Source organism: Labrus bergylta, chromosome 1 (genome assembly GCF_963930695.1).
Source record: "Labrus bergylta chromosome 1, fLabBer1.1, whole genome shotgun sequence".
In the NCBI taxonomy this organism is placed as follows: Eukaryota; Metazoa; Chordata; class Actinopteri; order Labriformes; family Labridae; genus Labrus; species Labrus bergylta.
Window position 1 is genome coordinate 9549305 of NC_089195.1, and position 22510 is coordinate 9571814.

General features: G+C 40.9%; 3 protein-coding genes across 3 annotated transcripts; 2 read left to right on the forward strand and 1 right to left on the reverse strand.

Moving 5' to 3' along the window:
• Positions 1-1755: 1755 nt before the first annotated feature.
• Positions 1756-7755, forward strand: LOC109990644 (keratin, type I cytoskeletal 19). Its single transcript, XM_020642822.3, has 9 exons — positions 1756-2165; positions 3105-3233; positions 3546-3628; positions 3855-4011; positions 4170-4331; positions 4455-4580; positions 6277-6506; positions 6600-6634; positions 7091-7755. The coding sequence occupies exons 1-9, from the start codon at positions 1833-1835 to the stop codon at positions 7195-7197; spliced, it is 1362 nt and encodes a 453-aa protein (XP_020498478.1). The 5' UTR covers positions 1756-1832; the 3' UTR covers positions 7198-7755.
• Positions 7756-14863: 7108 nt separating this feature from the next.
• On the forward strand, positions 14864-17111 carry LOC109990660 (keratin, type I cytoskeletal 13-like). Its single transcript, XM_065953267.1, has 7 exons — positions 14864-15448; positions 15579-15661; positions 15766-15922; positions 16009-16170; positions 16273-16398; positions 16541-16758; positions 16878-17111. Exons 1-7 carry the CDS (start codon positions 14936-14938, stop codon positions 16987-16989), a joined length of 1371 nt encoding a protein of 456 aa, XP_065809339.1. The 5' UTR covers positions 14864-14935; the 3' UTR covers positions 16990-17111.
• A 1021-nt stretch (positions 17112-18132) lies between these two features.
• Positions 18133-22232, reverse strand: LOC109990628 (keratin, type I cytoskeletal 13). Its single transcript, XM_020642803.3, has 8 exons — positions 21850-22232; positions 20993-21075; positions 20682-20838; positions 19825-19986; positions 19569-19694; positions 18505-18725; positions 18396-18406; positions 18133-18281 (listed from the first exon to the last, which is right to left on the reverse strand). The coding sequence occupies exons 1-8, from the start codon at positions 22186-22188 to the stop codon at positions 18181-18183; spliced, it is 1200 nt and encodes a 399-aa protein (XP_020498459.3). The 5' UTR covers positions 22189-22232; the 3' UTR covers positions 18133-18180.
• Positions 22233-22510: the final 278 nt, after the last annotated feature.

Sequence of the window (22510 nt, forward strand, 5' to 3'; positions counted from 1 at the left end):
TGAATGTAAAGAACGCTTTATCTAGGCTATACATCTCAATAGACTAGTTGTTTTTGTGTACTTGACTTTTGGAACAAGTGATATATATATTTGTTGATTTGTTGGTTTGATTATTTACAACACTTTGGTGCTATCACACAATATTTCCAGCAGAGCTCATCCCCCTCCATTGTTTCCAATACTCTCAGCACTGTCTGTAGCACATGTAGCGTCACAGCTGAGCAGACAGCACTTGAATTGGTAGAAAATGGAAAATATTAAATATTCTTAAAATTAAGGCTCAGAATCAGCCTTCTACTGTAGGTTCCTTTCTTTATTCAAATTGGTTCATAATCGGTACACAATATCCATGAAACAAGACATGTTTTTCCATTTATGATCCACCATCTCCATCCATTATACTGTTTTTCCTTTGGGGGCTGGAGCCTATCCCAGCTGCCATTGAGCGAGAGGCGGGGTACACCCTGGACTGTTCGCCAGTCAATCACAGGGCAGACAACCAGCCCCACTCACATTCACACCTACGGGCAATTTACAGTCCCCAATTGTGCTAACAGGCATGTCTTTGGACTGTGAAGCGAAGTCGGATTAACAGAGAATCCACGCATGCACAGGGAGAACATTCAAACTCCACACAGAGAGGGTACCAGGAACCTTTTTGCTGTGAGGCAACAGCACTCCTGCACCATTGTGCAGCTTGAGCCACCATCTGTATCTTATTAATTTTTGCATCTGTACCTTATCATAATATGTGTAACCATCAATCTATTTTAATTTGTTTAGCACCAATTCAAAAGAAATGTTATGATAAGACACTTTACAAAAAGAGTTGATATATTTCATTAGACTTTTTAAAATCTTATTTACAGAAAGACTAAACTTTATTCCATCATGAGCACATAAGCAACATTTAGCAAAGTTACAGTGGCATGGAAGAACTGCCTTTCAGAGCATGAAACCTCGAGCCAAACCAGACTCATGTTGAACAGCCATCTGCTGAAACTGTGCTGGGGATAGAGGGAGATGCAGAAAGAAAGAGACAGAGCAACAACACCTACAACAGTGAGTGAGATATTTACCTACAATGTCTGTAATAATGACAACAGTATGCGTGGTGAGCAGTGTGTGAGAAATGTGGAGAACTAGGATAAAGTTAATTATAGCAGTATGAGTTGATCAGCTCTTAAATTCACATTTACATTTATAATAAAAACAACAATGACAATAACAAACATAGGCCTATTAATAATTATAGATTACGTAAGTACGGTTGGTAATTAAAGATTTACTTTTACTCTAACTACAAAAACATGTAGGCCTATCTGTTTTTTTCTAACATTAGCTAACATATCTAAGCCAGTGAGAGAGAGCCAAAAGAGTGAATTAGGTCTGCATACTTTTTTTTTTTAACTCTAAAAGTTATACATTATGTCCTAAAGGAAACGTTAGATAGGCCTATTGGATACTGAATGTATTTCTTAAAATTGGAGGTGATCTTTAACCAGGCAAATGTAGGGCATCTAAATCTGTTAAAATACTTACATAAAAATAACAAACCAACAAGAAATTATCTGAGATCAGTCCGCTTCCAAACTTGATATTCAACATTCAACCTTTGTCAACAGAGCATCACTAATCCTGCTGTTGCCTCAGTTGAAAAAACAGCGAAAAACTGTCATCTGCATACCACACATTGTTGTGGCATGGGGCAGTCGCTGTCTTCCTGCTTCAGGCGGCTATAAAATACTCAGTTTCCTCCTGCAGACACACCATCGTAAACTCTGCAGCTCTCCTCATCACCTGCAGGTTCACCTCCACCTCCAACTCTGACCATGTCCGTCTCTGTCAGCCGCCAGAGCAGCTACAGCGCCCGCAGCATGTCCAGCGCCCGCAGCATCTCCAGCGCCAGCGTCATGAACCAGATCGGAGGGATGCAGCTCATGGGTTCCGGACAAACCCGCATGTCCTCCGGACAGACCAGCATGTCCTCCGGCCTCTTCGGCGCGCACAGCGTGCAAGGGGGCGCAGGGGGCTTTGGGACCCGCATCTCCCAGTCAGTCTTCTCGTCCGGGTCCATGGGCTCGTATGGAGAGACCTCAGTGATCAGCAATGGAAAGGTGACCATGCAGAACCTCAACGACCGCCTGGCCTCCTACCTGCAGAAGGTAAGCCACAAGAAGATGATGGTATTCCTAGGCTACCCTAACACTGCAGCCCATTCTGTTACAGTCATTTAACATATTGCATTAAATAAAAAAAATATTTTATGTTGATGCAAATTTCCCTTTTCTGAAACTGTTGTTATAACTGATGAATTTGAAAAAAATATATCCATGATCAATCCTCTTGGCCATACTGACAAAGTCTCCCCTTGTTAAGGGATTTAGGAAAACTCCACAGTCCTCATTCAGTGTTTTATTCATTTGTTCAAATGTTTGTATTAGTGGAGTTATTTATGTTAGCTTATGAGAAAGATAAGTGTCATAAGGCTACATAGGGTGTGAAAAACATGTGTAATATTTAACCACATACATATGTACCCTTATCTAAAAACTTTGCTTGAAGAAAACTCAATTCAAACATTCATTTGAAAGTTAAAATGTTCCTTTGGTTAATTACTGACTTCTTGCCACTTTTTGTTTTACATTTTAGACAATTGAGCTTGGATAGCACCTTTCTAGTCTTCTGACTACTCAAAGTGCTTTTACACCACATGTCACACCATTCACACACTGATGGTAGAGGCTGCTATGAAGTGAGACCATCAGAAATAACTAAACCCATTTAAATACATTCATACACTGCCGACGAGGCAGCGGGAGTAATTCGGGGTTAAGTGTCTCGGCCAAGGACACATCGGACATGTTGCTGCAGGAGCTGGTGATCGAACCTTCGACCTTCCGGTTGAGAGATGACGACTAATTATTTAATGTTCAATATGTCCCTCATTAATAATCTGAAATGAGCTCCATCAGCTCCTGAAATCAGTCTTAGATAGCGACAGCTTTACTCAGGCATCATCAAGAGTCTGAAGCCTGAACTTTAGTGTTTTATTATTGGCCTAATAATCTGTCATCTGTTATTGGTCTCCTGTCTTTTCTCAGGTACACACTCTTGAGTCAGCTAACAGGAAGCTGGAGCTGCAGATCAGAGAATACCTTGACAAGAGAATGCCTACAGTTTCCAAAGACTTCACCGTCTTCTTCGCTAACATCAGTGATCTCCGAGTTCAGGTACTGCTCACATTTTACACATCATAGCACATAAGAAGTCTCTATAATACAATAAATCAACATTTCTATGGTGTGCAACTAAGGACTGAATACCATCGCAGGCAACTAGATTGTGTACACACATTTAAAATAAATGTTATTAGTGACATGCCAACTAATTATTGATTACTTGTTGGTAAAACTTTCATGTTTTGTTGTCTGCTGTCATCAAACATGTCATATAAATTAACTGATGGGTCTGTCTAATAAAACAAAGCAGATGTATGAATAAACAACATTTTTTCTGTCCTTCTTTCCCTGAATGTGGTTTAGATCCTGAAGAGGTATTTAGAGAATCAGAGTATCAGCCTGCAGGCCGACAATGCTAGACTGGCTGCAGAAGACTTTAAAATGAAGTAGGTCTTCATTCCTCTGTTGCTACATAATGCTCCTGAGATGAACCCTCCAATAATTTCGAAACGACATACATAATCTTTTACAAGGAAAATACAGATTTTAATTTTGTTTGTCTAAAGAAACATTCCCAGCCATTAAAACAACTTCAAGTAGAAAGAAAAAGGCTCATTAGTTTGTTTCCCTTTTTAAATCATCCTTCCATAAACACCCTGCTTCCTTCTGTAGGTATGAAGCAGAGTTGAACATGCGTAATCTGGTGGAGGCAGATGTTGCCCGTCTCCGAGGCGTCCGGGACAGCTTTACTCTGTCCATCAGTGACCTGGAGGTGCATGTTGAAAATCTGAAAGGGGAGCTGGTGTACTTTAAGAGTAACCATGAAGAGGTAAGAAGCTCCTGAAAAAGGACAGGCTTGAGGATGCAGAGGAGAAACTATTCTCTTGTCCGTTTACAGATACTCTGGCGCCATCTGCTGGTGTTGGCAGGCATGACACGCACCAGTTGAATGGCACGACTGAAATATTTCCCTTTACCATGTTGCAGGAGATGCGTCAGCTGAGGATCCAGCAGAGTGGCACAGTGAATGTAGAGGTGGACAGTGCAGCCTCTGTTGATCTGACAAAGGTCCTGGAGGAGGTGAGGTTGCAGTATGAAGCTCTCGTGCTGAAGAACAACCTGGAGCTCGAGAAATGGTTCAAAGCGAAGGTAAGACAGGAGAACAACGTACCCAAAGGTTTAAAAACATGAATAAAAAGTATGATGGCAGATTTACTGATGTCATATGTCATAGCATAATGTAAATATGTGTTTGTTCATGTGTGTACAAAGATGGAAATTATCGAGAGGGAAATCTATACATGTACCACTGAGGTGAAGACGTTTAGCACTGAGCTGTCAGAGCTGAGGAGGACCTACCAGAGTTTGGAGATCAGTCGTCAGAGCATCCTCAAAGAGGTAGGCCATAGACCAAGTGACATCCTGCAAATAACATTTCACTGCGTAGGTTTAACTTAAAGGGTAGCCTCACAGTTTTTCAAATTCGTCTTTAAACAACACTCCTGCCTATGTGCACATTCAAACAACCTTCAACGGGTTATGACTACAGACTGAATTTGATATAAATGCATCTTTTAACAAATGTACAGTGTCTTTGAGTTTCTGAAAAGTGCTTATAAATAAAATGTATTATTGTTATTATTATTTAACTAGCAAAATTAGGTGCAGGTGTCTCCTTGCAGCAGACAAGCACCAAACCAAAATGTCTGTTCATTTCCCCAATTTTTGTTTTTACAATGAGTTAGAAGTTTTATTGTTAAAAGACAACAGGAGGATTGTATTCTTTAGCAAAAAATTCAACACCACATGCACCAATCACTGTACGTACTGTAGATGGTGACACTCTCGGTTAAGTTGTGAAGTCTACATAATCTGAGACGTCTCAGTAAAGACAATGCATGCAGCAAAGACTATGACACTTTAAGGCTCAGGAGAGCTCACATTAGATTTGCTAGCCCTCAAACCCTCTGGAAGTCAAAGCAGTACAGCCTTAAAAACCAAACTGTGTAACACTGATGTTGACCAGAAAAGATCCCCATCAAAGAACTGCACAAAGTCACAAACAGTAGCATTGGGTTGCTGGAAATCAATCATCGACAGCCTGATTATCTCATACCTGACGTCACAATGGACACGGACTGTATTCCTAAAGAAGCCTTAAGATAGACCACATCTGGAAAGAAGAAACAAGTTGGACAAAAGCAATGAACTTTGACCTCTTGACTGAAAACGGCTAACATAAATTAAAACAAGGCACAACATATTGCTCAGGATAGAAAAGGGAACCAGATCGTCACAATCTAATGTTCCACCAGGAATTAAGAGAAGTAAGTTAAGTTAAATATCTAAATTGAAAATTTAAGATATCTATTGACTTTAATCCTAAAATGACCTTACTATATCAGCAGACATTAAGGAAACATGCTCTGTTGAAATGCTGGCTTCCAACACAGCAGCCAGTATGTCCTCCTTCTAAATTTTGATTACGGTCATGAATTGTCTGTTTTTATTTTGACCAGAGAAGGTAGGCACTTTAAGGCTCTCCAACATTGCCATTTTGGACACACCTTGGTTTGCCAGGAAAACGGCAAACCATCAGGTGTCGCAGTGATGAAAACGGGCAAGCGAACTGGTTCAGATAAACTGATTCTACCCGACCTAAAAAGCCTCTGCATTTTTACAATAAGCTCCAGGAGCAGAAATGTAGTAAAACTAGGATAAATATTGGAGACATTATTGAAAAACTGTTGAGAGAAGTTCAAACGCAGAAAGGTTACAAGACCGATGCAGAGCTGGCCAAACACTGAAGCTTCCTTGTCGACATGGCAACCTGCGTGCACATCCACTCTAGGGAGGAGGGGGAGGGGGGAGATAGCCGTCTCCCATGTCTTGAATTTGGATTGCAGTTCCCATTTTAAACACTAGGTGTCAGAGTTACACAATGCTCCTTTACAGCAGAATTGAAAAAAAGTGAACACAGTGTTGTTTTGAAATATGTTTAACATTTCTATAATTTTCCATCTGGCAGAAGGAGTGTTAGTATTTTCTGATCTCACTCACAGCTTTCCTCACATCTCTCTCTTTTGTGCTGCAGTTTGAGTGCCAGCAGCAGAACCTGCAAGAAGTGAAAAGTCGATTCAGCATCCAGCTCAGCCAGCTGCAGATGAGCATCAACATGCTGGAGACGGAGCTGCAGCAGCTCAGAGTCTCTCTGGAGCAGCAGCAAGCTGAGTACAACGTGCTGCTTGACATCAAGATGAGGCTGGAGATGGAGATCGCCGAGTACAGAAGGCTGCTGGAGGGAGAGGTGCACGAGAGGAAACAGTAAGAAGAAAAGAAGCTAGACATTTTCTTTCTTGTGGATCTCAACAAAAAAGCAATAAAATATGACTAAACAACTGTTTTCCCTCTCCATAGGGCGGTGATCATCAGCAAGGTGGAGGTAGTGGAAGGTAATATATCTACTTTTACACAAGCAGCTTTCTGATACTGTAACAGTGAAAATGAAAAGACACTTCCACTTCAGTAACATCTTTTGTTATAAAAAAAAACAAACAAGAAAAACTAAAATTTACTCTCTTAAAAAATGTAAATGCCTTTATTTTCACGGCATGCTCATGTAGACCTTACAACAAAACAACAATTCAATTCGGCATCAAGCCTTCATCAGGAAATCAAACAGATGAAAAGGAACACTGAACCTTACAGTGGTACTCAACCAGTAGGAATTTTCTACCTTGAGCTAGAGGTGTGTTATGCAGAGGGTGTGTACACCTAAAAACGTATATAACTGCTTGCATCCCTATCCAAAGAGCACCTCAAACCGGCACCCCTTTTTTTGGGTCTGGGTAGCGCTCGTTGCTTCATTTTTTGACCTCTTTCGTTTTGTTTGTTCTCCACCTCTGCAGAGCATAAACCCCACATCGAGAGAAGGGTGAAGACCATCGAGGAGGTGATAATCGATGGAAAGGTGGTGTCCACCAATGTTGACACCACATTAGAGGATGTAAAGTAACACCTCTGCTGTTACTTCACTTACACTCAATGATGATTGATTTAAATCCTGCCAAATGAGTGTTTTTCTCCAGTCAGCTTTAAAATTGTTCTCTATAGTTTGCCGCAAAATCAGAATATTTTCCGACAGCACTTTCTTAAGAGGGGTTTCCTGAAATTGAAGTTGTCATTTTCTTCCACTTTCATTGATATAAGATGGTTCATGAGGGTGATAAACAGAGTGAGAATCCTTCAAACAAATGTATCATGAGTCCAAAATTTGATTAAAAGCCAGTAAGCAATAATGAAATGTGTGTTTTATTAAAAGACATTTTTATACAAATGAGAAAGGTGATGGGTTTAACTTTTATAATTTAATGGCAACATAGATTTGACATAATTGCTAAAAAAAGTTTTTATAAAAATTCCTTACACAGGAAGTACAAATGGAAAAGATTCGGGTCAGTTTTATGTAATATTTTTTTCCTATGAGCTAAAGGTTTGTGTCTCCTGTTTACTTTCTGTCCATTCACTCAGGCAATACATACATAAATTAAAAATACTTTAAAGTAAAGACAAATCTGAAATGTATCTTTTGTAAATGCTTTGTTTAGAGTGTAATATCCCCAATGACCACCAGGTGTCAGTGTTGTCCAATCTCTGAAAGTGAAATCATGGCAAGAAGTCTGTGGCTTGTTTGACATTTTTTGTTTGCCAAAATGGAAGCAGAGCTGGAAAAAAACAGGAAAAGAATGTTTTGCTAATGGTACAAAATTCAGGCTCCATGTGGTCTGAACATTTTATCCAAAAGTATCGTGCAGGATTTAAGGTCCATACAAACATGTAGAAAAAAAGCTGTTTTGTGCATTCTTAAGTGGAGACTTTATTTGATGAGGTCACCCCTGAATACATGGCTTATTCATTTAGGTGGAGCTGAATCAAGTGCAGACCTGAGCGCTGAAACTGTCCAAACATCAGTGATTCACCTGCTTACTTAATTAATGAGACTGAAGCCTCAAACACTTCTTTCCTTTCACTGTTTTCATGCTGCATTGTTTTGACACGTTTCTATTCATCATGCAGTGGTATTAAGTGCAATTAGATGAAAAAAGACTCAGAGTGCTTCACAGCTTAACTATCAAGTTTAGACAAAGAGGAGATTACTCACTTGCATTCCTGTCTGGCCCTTACAAAAAAGAATGCTTGCCTAAACAAGCACTTTTTTAACTTGCAGCTATCATGGCCAAGAGAAAGTTTGAAGCTGAAATCCTAATGTTATGATCATCCCCTCCTGTGTGATGGTAAGGTAAAAGTTGTCTTACATCGTGAGCAAATTCTCTGCATTTGTGTTTTCTTACTTTCACTGTAGATCAATGGTTCTCAAACTTTTTAGACTGCATATGTGGCTTTCCAAGTACCACCATTATGGTAGTCGTTAAAATACACTGTAGGCCTATTTCAACACACATTTTACGCAGGAGGTTATTTATTATTGACTTTTGGCAGCCACACTATAGAACTATTAAGGGCTAGCGCTAGAACTGGCAATTAAACTCCACACAACTCTGACATTTGCCCAAAAAAAAAAAAAAAAAATGCAGCACATTAAAAATGAAAACTTTATACCAACAACCTGTTTGAGAATATTTAGTCTCCAGTGTTTCCCAAACAAAGACGATACCTAGGCCCAAGTATATTTCCGACCTGTTCTTATTTAATTTTTCATTTATTCATAAAAGTGCTGCGTGCCTGACAGAACGAGATGTAGCGGGAGATAGAGAGTAGAGAGAGAGAAAGAGAGAGAGAGAGGGAGGGAGAGAGAGGGAGAGAGAGAGAGAGAGAGAGAGAGAGAGAGAGATAGAGAGAGAGGGAGAGAGAGAGAGATAGAGAGAGATAGAGGGAGCGAGAGAGATAGAGAGAGATAGAGGGAGAGAGAGAGGGAGAGAGAGAGAGAGAGAGAGAGAGAGGGAGAGAGAGAGCGAGAGAGAAAGAGAGAGAAAGAGAGAGAGAGAGAGCGCGTGAGAGTGCAGGCGCGCGCTCTGCAGGCTCGGTGCAAACAGCGCCGCTTTATTATAAGTCTCTGCTTTCAACATAGCAAAACTGCCTTTTTAAAGTCTTAACTTAACTCCTGCGGAGTGTTAAGACAACAAAAGAGAGCAGAATCACATCAGCTTCAGAGCTACAGAGAGAGAGAGAGAGGGAGGGGGCGCGATAAGGTCCACTGTCCGTACATGCATCAAAACTGAAGCTTCTCCTGGCTCCGTTTAAAAAATGTAAATGTACAGCTGCTTACTACCGATTGTGTACTGAACTCCAATAAATAACATAATATCTGTTAATGTAGGCCTACATTAACAGATATTATGTTAATGTAGACCTACAGCTGCTTGCTGTTGATTCAGTACTGAACTATAACGGAATATCGAGAGGAACTTGAGGAGTAGTTGTTACTCCTGTTGTTGTTTATGTCTGTGCGGTGCGAGCATAAATTGAGCAGATTAAAGTTGTTTGTTGCAAAAACTAGATTAATTTAGAGGGGAAAACACATTTGATATTAATATAACCAAATAGATACAAGACAGATAAGATAGGAGTAAGACAAAAATAAAAAATGTCGTTTTATGCTGAACAGGTTTTTTTTTTATGTTGTGGAGATTTCTTTGCGTATACCACAGGGAGACCACGTACCACCGGTGGTACACGTACCATAGTTTGAGAACCACTGCTGTAGATGATTGATTCACATAAATAGAAAACACAGTAGCTCTTATTAATTCATAGTAAAGTGCATCACATGAGGAAATGTTTCCACCCAGCTGACCACAATTATCTCTGTTACCATCAAAACACGAGAAACTAAGTGCTTGATTATGTGCACATGGGTTATTCATTCAGAGACAATGCAGCTGTTGATTTAATTTTACATCTGGTTAATGAGAAGCGAAATGTGTTCAGATCTGAGTCAAGTATTCTCTGCTCCAAATGTCCTGCTCTTACGGTGCATACGAACATGAGAAGTGTTTCAGACTTTCTCCTCGCTGTAAAGGGTGTGTCCCAAACCTGCAGGGCATACCTGCAAAGCAAGATGCAACAGAAACCAGTCTAGGCGTGAAATGGAATGAAAGTGGAGCACAAAGGCAGAGGAGCATTGTGAAAACACCTTCTGATGCAGTGAGTCATGGCTGCCCTCCCTCCCTCCCTCCCTAATGTAGATTAGATAGAAAGAGGGATATTGTTTAATGTTGGCTCGTACTCAAAAGTTACACACCCAGGTAAAAACCCTTGAGGCTATTCTTCGTGTCACAGCACATTTTGAACATACTGTTCTGTTTTTTTACCACAAGCCGGGGTCATGTGTCACTTCGTACTCACACTTGAATTGGTCTTTTGCATTCTGAGGAATCTTTCCCATTACCATGAAAAGTGGATGAGGTACGTGACACAGTAAATGTGTCATAAAAGACTTATTGACATGATTTTTTGACAAAGGTCATGCAAGTTCAACTGCAAGTTTCACTCCCACGCATGAAGTGTACACCGCATAGCAGACTGCCATCTACTAGATACAGGGTATAAATCAATGAGTCTGCTTTGAGTTTATTTAAAAAGCAAATTCTAATGAAAAGCTGCAATTCCCTTCAGCTATTGGAAAAAACACAAATACACAAATATATCTCAATTAAACGGATGCATATTTACTTTACACCTGAAACCACAGACACACCTTCCCATACAGATCCACACATACCATCACCATGAATCACTCAGCTCACATAAACCACAACTCTATCCTTATTGTGAGAGCGGAAGGGTGTGCACATTGCAGAACACTTTACGAACAATAAGCTACTAATTTTTCTTTTACACTAATTAAATTTAATTGTGTAAATTGCGAACATGAAGGAAGTGCAATGACATGGAGATGGAGCGTGTAGGAATGTGGGACACCGTGCTGAAGCAGTATTTTCGGTCATTTAAACTTCCGTTTAAAAAAAATCCAATTAAGGCAAGATCAATCTGAATATGAATTTAGAACAAAACCGATAGACATTGTTTACAGATAGACCTTCTGTAGGTCGGGTATAATTAACATGCTTTTTACCTTTAAAAATAAGAAGAGTATAAAATCCAAATATAAAATCATAATCCCTTAAAATAAATTTGATTTTTATCTCTGGGTTTGGAAATGCATAGTTTGCAGTCAAAATGTTTAGCTTTGCTTTCGGAGATGTACAACTGCAGTTTCATTTACAGACAACTGAGCAGCTCCTTGCATGAAAGAAGTGATTCAGTGCTGAATGAGATCATCCTGCTGGTAGTCTAAAGCCAATACTATCACATATCAGATTATATAAAAAATCTTAAAGGATCTGTGTTACCCTGCAGGACATTTAACTCTTCAAAGCACTGAAATGTTTACTTTTATTAGCATTAACTCCCACCATGACAGTTCAGTTTATGATAGCATGCTTTGAGGAGTAAAGTAGGCAAACAGAAAAAAACATCCAAGGCACTCTGTTGTGTTACAAAAATTAAATAGCCTTTATTAGTTCATGGCTATACGTAAAGTTAAAAATGTGCGAAACAATGCGTCTGGCACGCAGCTTCCTCAGGTTCGCCCAGCACAATCACAGGGCATACATTGCGTTAAATACAAATGGTCACATGACAAATCATCACAATAAACATAAACCTAAAAGGTGACATATGAAAAATCCACTTTTACAGTGTTTTTGAACATATATTTGGGTAAACTGAGTGTCTACCGACGCACAAAATATGAAATAAACCCATCCAGTCATTTGTTTGTGGTCTGCATAAGTCTTACAACACAGAGAAAAATGCTCTGTTTCAAATGTGCTCTCCGTGGGATTCTGGTTAAAAGTTGTGCCTCCCTTCTTAAAAGTTGGTTAATAAAATTGCCCATTTTAGGGTTGGGCCTCACTCTTTCAATGCCAATGAATTGGAGGGTAGTAGCAGACCCATGTTTTTTTTTCTCGAAAAACCATGGGTCTGAGGAAGCTGAGGAACCTGAAGAAGCTGCAGGTATAACAGGGTGTTCGCTCACAATGAAATAGTAAAGTTATTGTCAGTGTGCCAAGGACTTTCGATTTATTTTTCGTGGTATGTTCCTGCAACCATGCACACCTGAGAACGTGTTTAGGCTGTGCACGGGGTACCCTGTTGGCCATTTAGATTAAGATTAACAATATTACATGTTAATGTGTTTACATCACTAACATGCTAACTTACATGCTAGAGCAATGTGTGCAACTTTTCATGCTCAATCGTTGCATTTATGCTTTAAAGTGTCAATGTTTTGGTATTTCAGGACCTATTGTGACAAAATGCTGGGTAGATGTTTCTCACAACAATTTTAACTCCACAGCTTTAAATATCCACATCCATAATCTATTCAAATAAGTATTTTTTGGAAAAACACATTCTAACCTTATCTTCACCTGAAGTGACGCTCCCCAGCTGTTTGTTCCTGGAGCTGTGGAGCAGTTTGATTGAGTGATAATTGGGATGATGCCATCACTGCCTCAGGAAAAATGGCTCAGTAAGGCTGTCCATCATTTTTGACAATGGCCAATTACTGTCTTTCAATATATGTGGTTCATTATTAGCTTCCATTTTTTTATTACAAGCATATCCAGTGATTTGTAATTTGCATTATATTTCACCAAAGTTCACTATTTGCACTTTTGGCAGCCTTCAAAATACAGATGAGATGTATATTGAGCCTTGTGCTCTTTAGCGCAGTGAAACATGTATTTTTTACTGTGTCGCTAGGTTATATCTTTGACCCTACGCTGAACTGTACACAGACCAACACCACCAATGTTTTTAATATTGTGATCTGTTGAAAGTCTCCACAAGGGCCACACCCTTACACAAAGTGCAAATTCTCTTTTTTGTTTCACTGTATTTAAGCTTACATTTATAGCATCACTTGTTTCTGCTGGTAGTGCAAAGACAAAGTGTCTCACGCCTTTGTTTTTCTACAGATATTACATAGCTGGAAAAATGATTTGGTTGATGTGTTTCATATTTTGCAACTTTGTGGAGCAGAAAAATGCTTCCAGACAAACTTGCGACAAGCACCAGCATTTGGTACGGAGCGTTAAAACTTGTTTTTAAGTAAAACCTAAATCATACACAGCTGTACATAACTGTGACATACAAGAAGTTGATGTGTTGGTGCTAAAATGCTTTCTCCAGTGTGACAAAATACCTTCACCAATATATATGGCCTACTTCAGTTTCAAACTAATCATCAACTTAACAATAATTTATAGCCGTTTAGCACATGCATGAGATGAGTGCGCAACCTCAAAATGAAAACAGCAGTTAAAAAAAGCATCTGGTTTGTTTTACTTCAGCCTGCACGTTTCTGTACTATACTTTTGATTGTAACGGTAAAGTATTTCTTTGTTTGGCTTAATCACAGACACAAAATATCAAGAATAATACTTTCAATATTCTTATAACTACCAGTCTCTGCACATAAAACCAAATCTGTGAGGAAAAGTATAAATGCCTTTTATTTTGTTTTAATTTAATAAAACATTGTTCATGCTTCATAGACATTTGAATAAAAAAATCCCAAGTGACATCATAAAGAGTTTAATCAAATTTTGTGGTAAATTGTAACAAAACAAACAAGCAGGAGCTTGTTCTTGTTTGGTAATGATGCACATGCCAAATCACACTGCCCAAAAAAATAGAGAGCGTGCAGCTACATCTGAGGTGAGCATACCAGCAGAGCTGTGTCCACTCTTGAACAAGGCCAAGTATCTACTGACTCCACAAAAGTCCATTCAAATTGCTTCTTACTGGTAAACCAGCAGGGCTTTGAGGAGCAAAACAGAAGAGAATGAATCAAATGTTGAGTTAAGATGTGAAAAATAAATGCAGCAATGAATATCAAAAGGTCCAGCTCCTTAAAATATATGTTTTGTTCATGCAAGACAACAGAAGAGAAAAGACAAAGAGGTCTGTGATAAGAGGTGTGCTGGCTGTTGACTCAAGTGAAAATAGGGGATTTACAGTGTTTACAATGCTTGTTGCCATGGGGATGTAACAGGTTTGGCCAGCACAGCGTGGCAGTATTGCACAAGATTTATGGCACGATTTCAGTGAAAACGCATCACATGTCAGAACACTGACAGAGTTGAGAACCTACCGGATTTGACTGAATGACTAACCTAAGGCTTATAGTAATGGGTGCGGCTCTTTTGCATTTTCCAGTATACTTTACAGAAATAAAAGGTAAAGGCTCAAGTGTATGCCCTGTCGTCAGGGATATTATTGTGGAGCCAGAGAATAAGGAGGACAAACAGAATAATGATGTTTTCTATAAGGTCCTCAGGTAGCTGTGAGGTTGGAATGAATTACTGAAATTGCTTTAGAGAATAGTTTTGAGTTTAGCCCCGTTAATTCCTCTTATTGTTGCATAAAATGTACCTTGTGTGTGTGTGTGTGTGTGTGTGTGTGTGTGTGTGTGTGTGTGTGTGTGTGTGTGTGTGTGTGTGTGTGTGTGTGTGTGTGTGTGTGTGTGTGTGTGTGTGTGCGATGGGTGGGGTAGATCAACCATTTTAGGTAATGCTCCTCCCTCCAGTCCTACACGCCCCCTCCCACAGCAGAGCCAGCAGCCGCAGCCTTGAGCAGCATAAAAAGGGGGAAGAGGTAGAGTGCTGCATCTCAGTCCATCTCATTTTCTCCAAGGCAGGCAAACCTCCTGAGAAACCTTCACAATGAACTCAATGAAATCTTATTCCATACGCAGTTCTGGATATGGAAATGCTGGAAGCATGGGTGGAGGTGGAGGTGGAGGTCTAGGTCTAGGTCTAGGTCTAGGTCTAGGTGGAGGCATGATGCAGAAGTCATATGCCACAAGTGTGTATGGTGGTGCAGGTGGCGGTGGAACAAAAATCTCTGGTTCCTCCTTGGGTTTTGGCAGGTATGGAGGTGGAGGTGGAGGTGGAGGTGGAGGTGGAGGTGGAGGTGGCAGCATCAGCAGTTACAGTTACTCTGTTGGTGGCGGAGGCTTTGGTGCAGGTGAGGGCATGGATATCGGGACCAATGAGAAGGCCACCATGCAGAACCTGAACGATCGCCTGGCCTCTTACCTGGATAAGGTGCGCAGCCTTGAGAAGGCCAATGCAGAGCTGGAGCTGAAGATCCGCCAGTTCTTGGAGAGCAAGACCTCCCCCGTTTCCCGTGACTACTCAGCTTTTGAGGCCACCATCGCAGACCTGCAGAGAAAGGTATGTAACATGACCTTGAATGAGAAATGCAACTATCAGAGAGGTATTTCCAAAATGATACATTGAAACTGTAATCACTCTTTTCATTGTTCTACATGCAACCCTTCTTATTTGTTGTTTCATCACACAGATCCAGGATGCTACCAGTGTCAATGCAGGCATCTATCTGTCTATTGACAACGCAAAACTGGCAGCAGACGACTTCCGAACCAAGTGAGTGTCAGGATGAGACAGTAAAGTCTGAAACAAAGAAGAATGTAAACTGTGGCAGTAAAGGAATGTTAAAATGACAATATCTGCTCCCTTCTTCCACAAAGGTATGAGAATGAGCTTGCCATGCGTCAATCAGTGGAAGCAGACATCGCCGGTCTCAAGAGACTGTTGGATGAGCTGACACTGAACAGATCAGACCTTGAGATGCAGATAGAGGGCCTGAAGGAGGAGCTGATCTTCCTCAGAAAGAACCACGAGGAGGTAGGTAGCAAACAGTGATGTGACTGGATCTGCAATTAACAAATCAACAAACATCCATCCCTCAATAAACTGCTTTTATTCCACAGGAATTGGCAGCCATGAGGAACCAGATGAGTGGACAGATTAACGTGGAGGTGGATGCAACACCACAGCCAGACCTGTCCGCCATTATGGCTGAGATCCGTGAGCAGTACGAGACTGCAGCTCTCAAAAATCAGAAAGAACTTCAAAACTGGTTCCAAACAAAGGTGAGAGAACACCAACACACTGGTAACAGTAACCTGCTACGGCTGTCTCTGAAAAATTAAGTAGTTTCATTTGACACTGGTTATATCTTTTGTCCCCTGCAGTCAGAGGAACTGAACAAGGAGGTGGCAAGCAGCACAGAAACTCTCCAAACGTCCAAGTCAGAAATCACTGAGATCCGCCGAACGCTGCAGGGCCTGGAGATCGAGCTACAATCACAACTAAGCATGGTAACTGAATACTTCTTTACCCTTTCATGCACAACCCGTTACATCCTCAGTAAAGTGTTAGGGTTAGGGTTAGGGTACCCAGTTTTTAAGTTGATTCTATCTCTTTCTTCTCTCCTCCTACTTTTTGCCCTGCTCATTCCAGAAAGCGTCTCTGGAAGGCACACTGTGTGACACAGAGGCACGATACTCCATGCAGCTCCAAGGCCTCCAGAGTCAGGTGTGCAGCCTGGAATGCCAGCTGGAACAGCTTCGTCGTGATATTGAAAACCAGAGCCAAGAATACAAGATGCTGCTCGACATCAAGACTCGGTTGGAGATGGAAATTGCAGAGTACAGGAGGCTTTTGGACGGAGAGGGCAGGTAATTTTGCTTTCAAAGAACAACTGTCAACTCTTTCATCATTAACCTATAACTAGCTCTTTTAACTGAACCAGTATACTGATTTTTAATGCAAACCCTGTAATTCTCCCCCTCTGCAGTATGACCAGTAGCAGTGGTTCAAGGAGCACCACCACCACCAAAAAGATGATAGTGGTCACAGAGGAGTTGAAGGATGGCAAGGTGGTGTCCACCAGCTCCACCTCCTCTTAATTTGCCTCATGAATCAAAACATGGAGCAACAACTGAGAGCCACAAGCACAACACCTGAACCAAAATGTCCTTCACGTACTCATGTGAATGCAATAAAAAGCTGCATGTTTGCTCCCTTCTAATTTGTGTTGTTCTGTTCATTCATAAAAGGTCATATTTTATTATCATGTCATAAAAGTTACCCTAGGTATCTGGCAGGTATTAAAAAGGATTTATGTGACTGACAAGAGTGTTTATATTAAATTTCCCAAATATTTTATATACAAGTGGGGCAAATCCAGGTTTAAAAACACACTCTCCTCTCATCAACAGTTTCCTCTGAGACACCAGTGCGCTTCAGATATTGTTCTGATTTTACAACAAAGCTTTAAACAACAGCATGTTTACTTTGCAGAATTCATCCCCAACAAATAGAGTGAGTGTACCATTCAGAAAGAAACCTATGGAGTACTACAAATATTCTAACAATGTACCAATAGCATTTTCAATGTGAGCATGGATTTGACTCTCTGGGTGTTTCCCTGGACTGGCAACAAGTCAAGCTTACTTCAAGTAGTTCACTTCTACTGAGTACATGCTGGAACAGGTCTCATAAAATTGGATCAAACCCAGTTTGGCCACTAGAGGGCAGAAGATGTGTGTAAGACATACCTGAATTCCTTTCCTGTGTGCTACAGAAACAATATTTAGAAGTTGAGAGCTTGCCAGACAGAAAAACTGGCATGGAGCCTCTTGACTGTCTGTTAGTGCTGTTTTCCCCTGGGGCAGAGGAACTCTACAATTAGTTGACAGATTGTACAGTGGCTGTTTTTGCAGAAATGTCACCCAACACTTTTGCATCTAGCAGATACAGAGCAACAATGTAATCCTATTTCAGCCATATCCACATTAATATGAGTGCTTCAATAAATGGGTCTTTAGAAAATGTTCTTTAACAGCCAAGGGCTTGTTTTGTACAAGTAGTTAGACAGAACCACAAAGTAAATCTGCCATTATGCAACAACTAGCAGCTAAAGGGATAAATATATCGAGCCCTTTAAGTGTAGAATTGTCTGATAATTGTCTCACGGTATCTTAAATCTGTTAAAACTCAAGTCATGTTGATTAAAAAACACACAAATGGAAAAGTATGAGTCAGGAAAGTTTTTTTCAACTGCATGATCTTTATTGATTTTTGCTGTTACTTGAAGTTTATCCCTCAATCTCATCAACGTCCACATCAACGGTCTTGCTGCTGGTGACCACCTTTCCATCCACAACTGTCTGCACCACTGTGATGACCTTTGTGACCACTGAAGAATAAAATAAACAACAATCGTGAGCAAATCTCATACCTTTCTTTAAAAGCAATCCAAAACTTAAATAGCCATTTAATGATCAAACCAGGTGTGAGAGAATTGTCTTACCTTGCTTTGTGCTGATATAAGCGAAAAAAAAGAAAGAAAAGAGAACACATTAGTCTCAGGCATTACGTGTTTCATTCAACGTCTTCAGTGCGACGCCGTCAAGTCTCACCTCTCATCCTCCCCATCCAGCAACCTCCTATACTCTGCGATCTCCATCTCCAGTCGGGTCTTGAGGTCCAGCAGCATGTCGTACTCCTGCTTGTTGCTGGCGATGTTGGAGTGAAGCTGGGATAGCTGAGTCTCCAGGCTTGTGACCATGTTCTGGAGACTTCCTAGCTGTGCAGCGTAGCGGGCCTGAGTCTCTGCAAGGGTACCCTCCAGCGACGCTTTCTGTTGTGGTAGGAGGATGAGATTGTTGGGTTGAATAGAACTCAAAAGATTCTACTTGACGCTTGTAATCGGCTGTTCCTAGTAAACTCTGCTGCAAGGCACGTGGATGTTAGCATGAAACTAACATGTGGTGCTGTGTTCTGCATTCTCTGCGCTACTTTTAGACTCTTGCCGTCTTGGAGCATGCATTTAAGTCTTTATGCTAACTGCTAAGATATGCTAAAACCTGCTTGCTATGTGTTAATTCATATCTAATATAAAGATGTGAAGTAATATATCGGGTATGCAATTCATCTGTCTGGTCTTGCTTATCTGAGTGACGAGTGGGTGCATTGTAGCTGTTTGCTAGGAGGCTTACCTCAGCTCTTTTCCTGGTGCTAGGCTGACTGAAATCTACTTTGAGACAGCTTTTCCAATATGGTGACTGCTATTACTTGGCTTTAGAAACCAATTGGTGACGCCACTGAGAGTACGTCTATGTTTTTTTTACAGCCTATGCCCAAAAACCAAGGAATCCTCATTAGGCCCTTTATTAAAATGCCCATTTTTTATAGCAGAGATAAATAATTTTACAGCATGGTTCTGTTCTATAATCTGTTCTGATTATAATAAGGCTCGGAGTAATGCATATTTAGGCTTAATTAGGGGCGTGGTTGATCTGACTGACAGTGTGTAGCTATCAACCAAGGTTCATTCAGCTCCACCTATCTTTCTAGACTAGCAGAAAGTTAGTTGGAGACTAAGGGTGATGTCACTGAGACTATGTCCATGTTTTGGACAGTCTATATTTTAATAAAAAAAAATACTAAATGTTTATTGTTATACATTTTTATGTTGACATACCATGCTCAGATGGGATTGCAGTTCAATCTGAAGCCTCTGGAGGGTACTCTTCAGGTCCTTAATCTCAGTGCGGGATGATGTCAGGGTCTCTGTCTGTACCCTCACTTCCTGTTCAATACCAGCAATCTGGGCAGAGCAGAGAAACAGCATGTCTTGGGTTACCCAACAGTTACAGGCACAGACATATCAGCATAAATAAAATAGATGTTTTAATCTTTAAAAGTAAGCACTATTCTACGTAGTCATATAATCTCACCTTGGACTGGTACCATGACTCGAGTTCCTTGCGGTTCTTGCCGATGACAGACTCATAGTGATCCCTGATATCCGACATCACCTTGTTCAGGTCTACAGAGGGAGAAGCATCCACGGACACATTGACCTGTCCGCCCATCTGGCTCCTCAGCAGAACCATCTCCTGCAGGCATCAAACAACAACAATCCAGTCAGTCAACAAGTGCATCAACCTGAAATGATCTATTAATGATTTATTACTTCTTGATGGCTTCTCTTTTAAGTGTGTTGCACTCACAGTTTTGGGTTCTGTAACCGCTCTTTTGTGTGTGTGTGTGTGTGTGTGTGTGTGTGTGTGTGTGTGTGTGTGTGTGTGTGTGTGTGTGGTGTCAGTGTAAGTGAGCTCGTGTCAGACAAACAGAAGCAATGATCTAATGGAGGAAGAATGAAGGAAGTGTGCAGAGTGGAGAGGGCCAGTTCTGGGAACGGGAAAAGGCAGCAGCCCTGTTTATCAAAACATCAACCTAACATTGACTTTCCTCTGCGTTATCAGAGGTAAGGCGGAGGGCATTTTAGTGTGCTAATAATGACCAGGTTAGGCCACAATAGATGGCTGTAATGGACGGTGATAACAGCTGCTCTGTTTAGGTCTCTGCTGCTGAATAGATGAATGATGATGAGTTCGATTAATCACTGGCGTAGTACCATACTTTCAGGTTAGGTATATACACAAAGTGGGTGTGGGCCTGAGTGTAGGATCTGTTTGAGGGGTGTTGATAGATGATAAGTCATAGGTTTAGCTCCATTCAAACTGCCATCAACAAACCTTGCGTTAGTTAAATGGGTGCAGCACTCCTGCCTGTTTACTACACTCCTCACCTCTTCGTGGTTCCTCTTCAGCATGATGAGCTCTTCCTTCAGGGCCTCATACTGACTCTCCAGATCCATCCTGGCCATGTTCAGCTCATCCAGCACCCTCTTCAGTCCAGCAATGTCTGCCTCCACAGCCATCCTCATGGCCAGCTCGTTCTCATACCTGAGGACAGGGTGGACAGGTCAGAGTGTTTTTCATTAGTGTGGGTAGGATTAAAAGTGGTCAGAGAGACATGAGATCATGCTTCATGTAAAGTCCTGTCAAAGTGGTCGAGCAAATAGGTGCAGAAGCAAGAGGATACAGATAATACACATACTTCATTTTGAAGTCATCAGCAGCAAGTTTTGCGTTGTCGATGTCCAGGACTGTCTTGGCGTTGAGCCTGGAGGCAATACGGATCTGATGAGGACAAAAACACAGACACAGAGATACAAGTTAGAAAAAAAGTTCTGCCTGTTTGTAAACAGTTTACTGCCCAAAGCAACCTCTCAGATATGACACATTTTTAAAGACTGACAGGGATTTAGACTTGGGATTTATGAAATATGTCATATGCTGACTTCCACAGCGGTGGACATTTAATAAAAGTGAAATATTTTCTTGGAGTTTAGTTTCTTAATTAGTTGTTCAAAAATATACTCAGGAGGAATGTTTCTCAGGTGGATAATTACGTTCCTAAATTGACAAAAAAACATGACTAAAAAAACATAAATACACCACTCAAAAAAATGGTAATGTAAGTCATTTAAATGTGTCTAATTACAAATTAATTCTCTCAAAATAACATGGTTGTATTTGTTTCACAAAAGTCATCCAACAAACCTTTTTAGTGGACAAGATGTTCAACTGTGAAAATGTTTTACTTCATTTGTCATCAGTTGTTTGCTTGTTTAATTATTTCTACATCTCTGAACACTGACAGCAGGTTGTGATGCACAGGAATGGATGTGGTATGACAGCTTTGACAATAAGCATGTTATGCTCTGTGTTTGTGTTATTTGCTTCCTGATAAGGGGGACTTCTTGTCACATGTCACTGATGGGTTTCCTGATTCTTAAGCTAATATTTTAACTGTCAAAGCTCCTAATGCACTACAAACTAGCTTAGAACTATACAACCTCAAAGTGAAGGTTTAACTCAGAAACTCAACCATGTGTGTCTGTTTTCTCTTACCTTGTCCTTCAGGTCTTCGATGATGACAAAGTAGCGGCTGTAGTCATGGCAGATGACAGTTCTGGACTGGTACCAGTCTCTGATCTGCTTGTCCAGGCGGTCGTTCTCCTTCTCCAGGGTGCGCACCTTCTCCAGGTAGGAACCAAGACGGTCGTTCAGGTTCTGCATGGTGGCCTTCTCGTTGGCCCCAACGTGGAGGTCCACGCCATCAGACAGGTTGAAGCTTCTTGCGGATGGTGCAAAGTTCATCTGGGAGGAGGAGATGCGGGTGCCATGGCCGCCTGCTCCACCATAGACACTCATGGTCTTCTGACCGTAGGATCTGGTGCTGAAAGACATGCTGGAGGTTTGGAGGTTGACCTGGAGTTGATCTGCAGTTGGAGTTGTCACTTTGGCCTCCGTGGTTATATAGTCACCATGCACAGCAGAGTGGGATGGGCCAGGAGGAGCATTTGAAAGAAAAGAATGCGGCCAGCAGGTTTTCGCCCCTACTCCTCTATGCAATCTCTCCATCAGCACGGGTGTGGTGAGGGGTGTGCAGGGGTTCACCCACCTTTTTCAGGTAGAACTTGTGATTCCACATTTCATGGTCTATCATAGAAAGGACATTCTTTGAATAGTTTTCGTTTCCATTTTTTCAAGAGCATTTAACTTTCAGTGG

Excerpts from the sequence above, each read along its gene's own strand:
- LOC109990644 (XM_020642822.3), top strand. The coding sequence starts at position 1,833 with ATGTCCGTCTCTGTCAGCCGCCAGAGCAGCTACAGCGCCCGCAGCATG. Across the intron at positions 3,629-3,854 it reads GCAGAAGACTTTAAAATGAA|GTATGAAGCAGAGTTGAACA; the intron begins GTAGGTCTTCAT and ends TTCCTTCTGTAG. Across the intron at positions 4,581-6,276 it reads GTCAGAGCATCCTCAAAGAG|TTTGAGTGCCAGCAGCAGAA; the intron begins GTAGGCCATAGA and ends TTTGTGCTGCAG.
- LOC109990660 (XM_065953267.1), top strand. The coding sequence starts at position 14,936 with ATGAACTCAATGAAATCTTATTCCATACGCAGTTCTGGATATGGAAAT. Across the intron at positions 15,449-15,578 it reads TCGCAGACCTGCAGAGAAAG|ATCCAGGATGCTACCAGTGT; the intron begins GTATGTAACATG and ends TTCATCACACAG. Across the intron at positions 16,399-16,540 it reads TACAATCACAACTAAGCATG|AAAGCGTCTCTGGAAGGCAC; the intron begins GTAACTGAATAC and ends TGCTCATTCCAG.
- LOC109990628 (XM_020642803.3), bottom strand. The coding sequence starts at position 22,188 with ATGTCTTTCAGCACCAGATCCTACGGTCAGAAGACCATGAGTGTCTAT. Across the intron at positions 21,076-21,849 it reads TCGAAGACCTGAAGGACAAG|ATCCGTATTGCCTCCAGGCT; the intron begins GTAAGAGAAAAC and ends TGTCCTCATCAG. Across the intron at positions 18,726-19,568 it reads TGCAATCCCATCTGAGCATG|AAAGCGTCGCTGGAGGGTAC; the intron begins GTATGTCAACAT and ends CTACCACAACAG.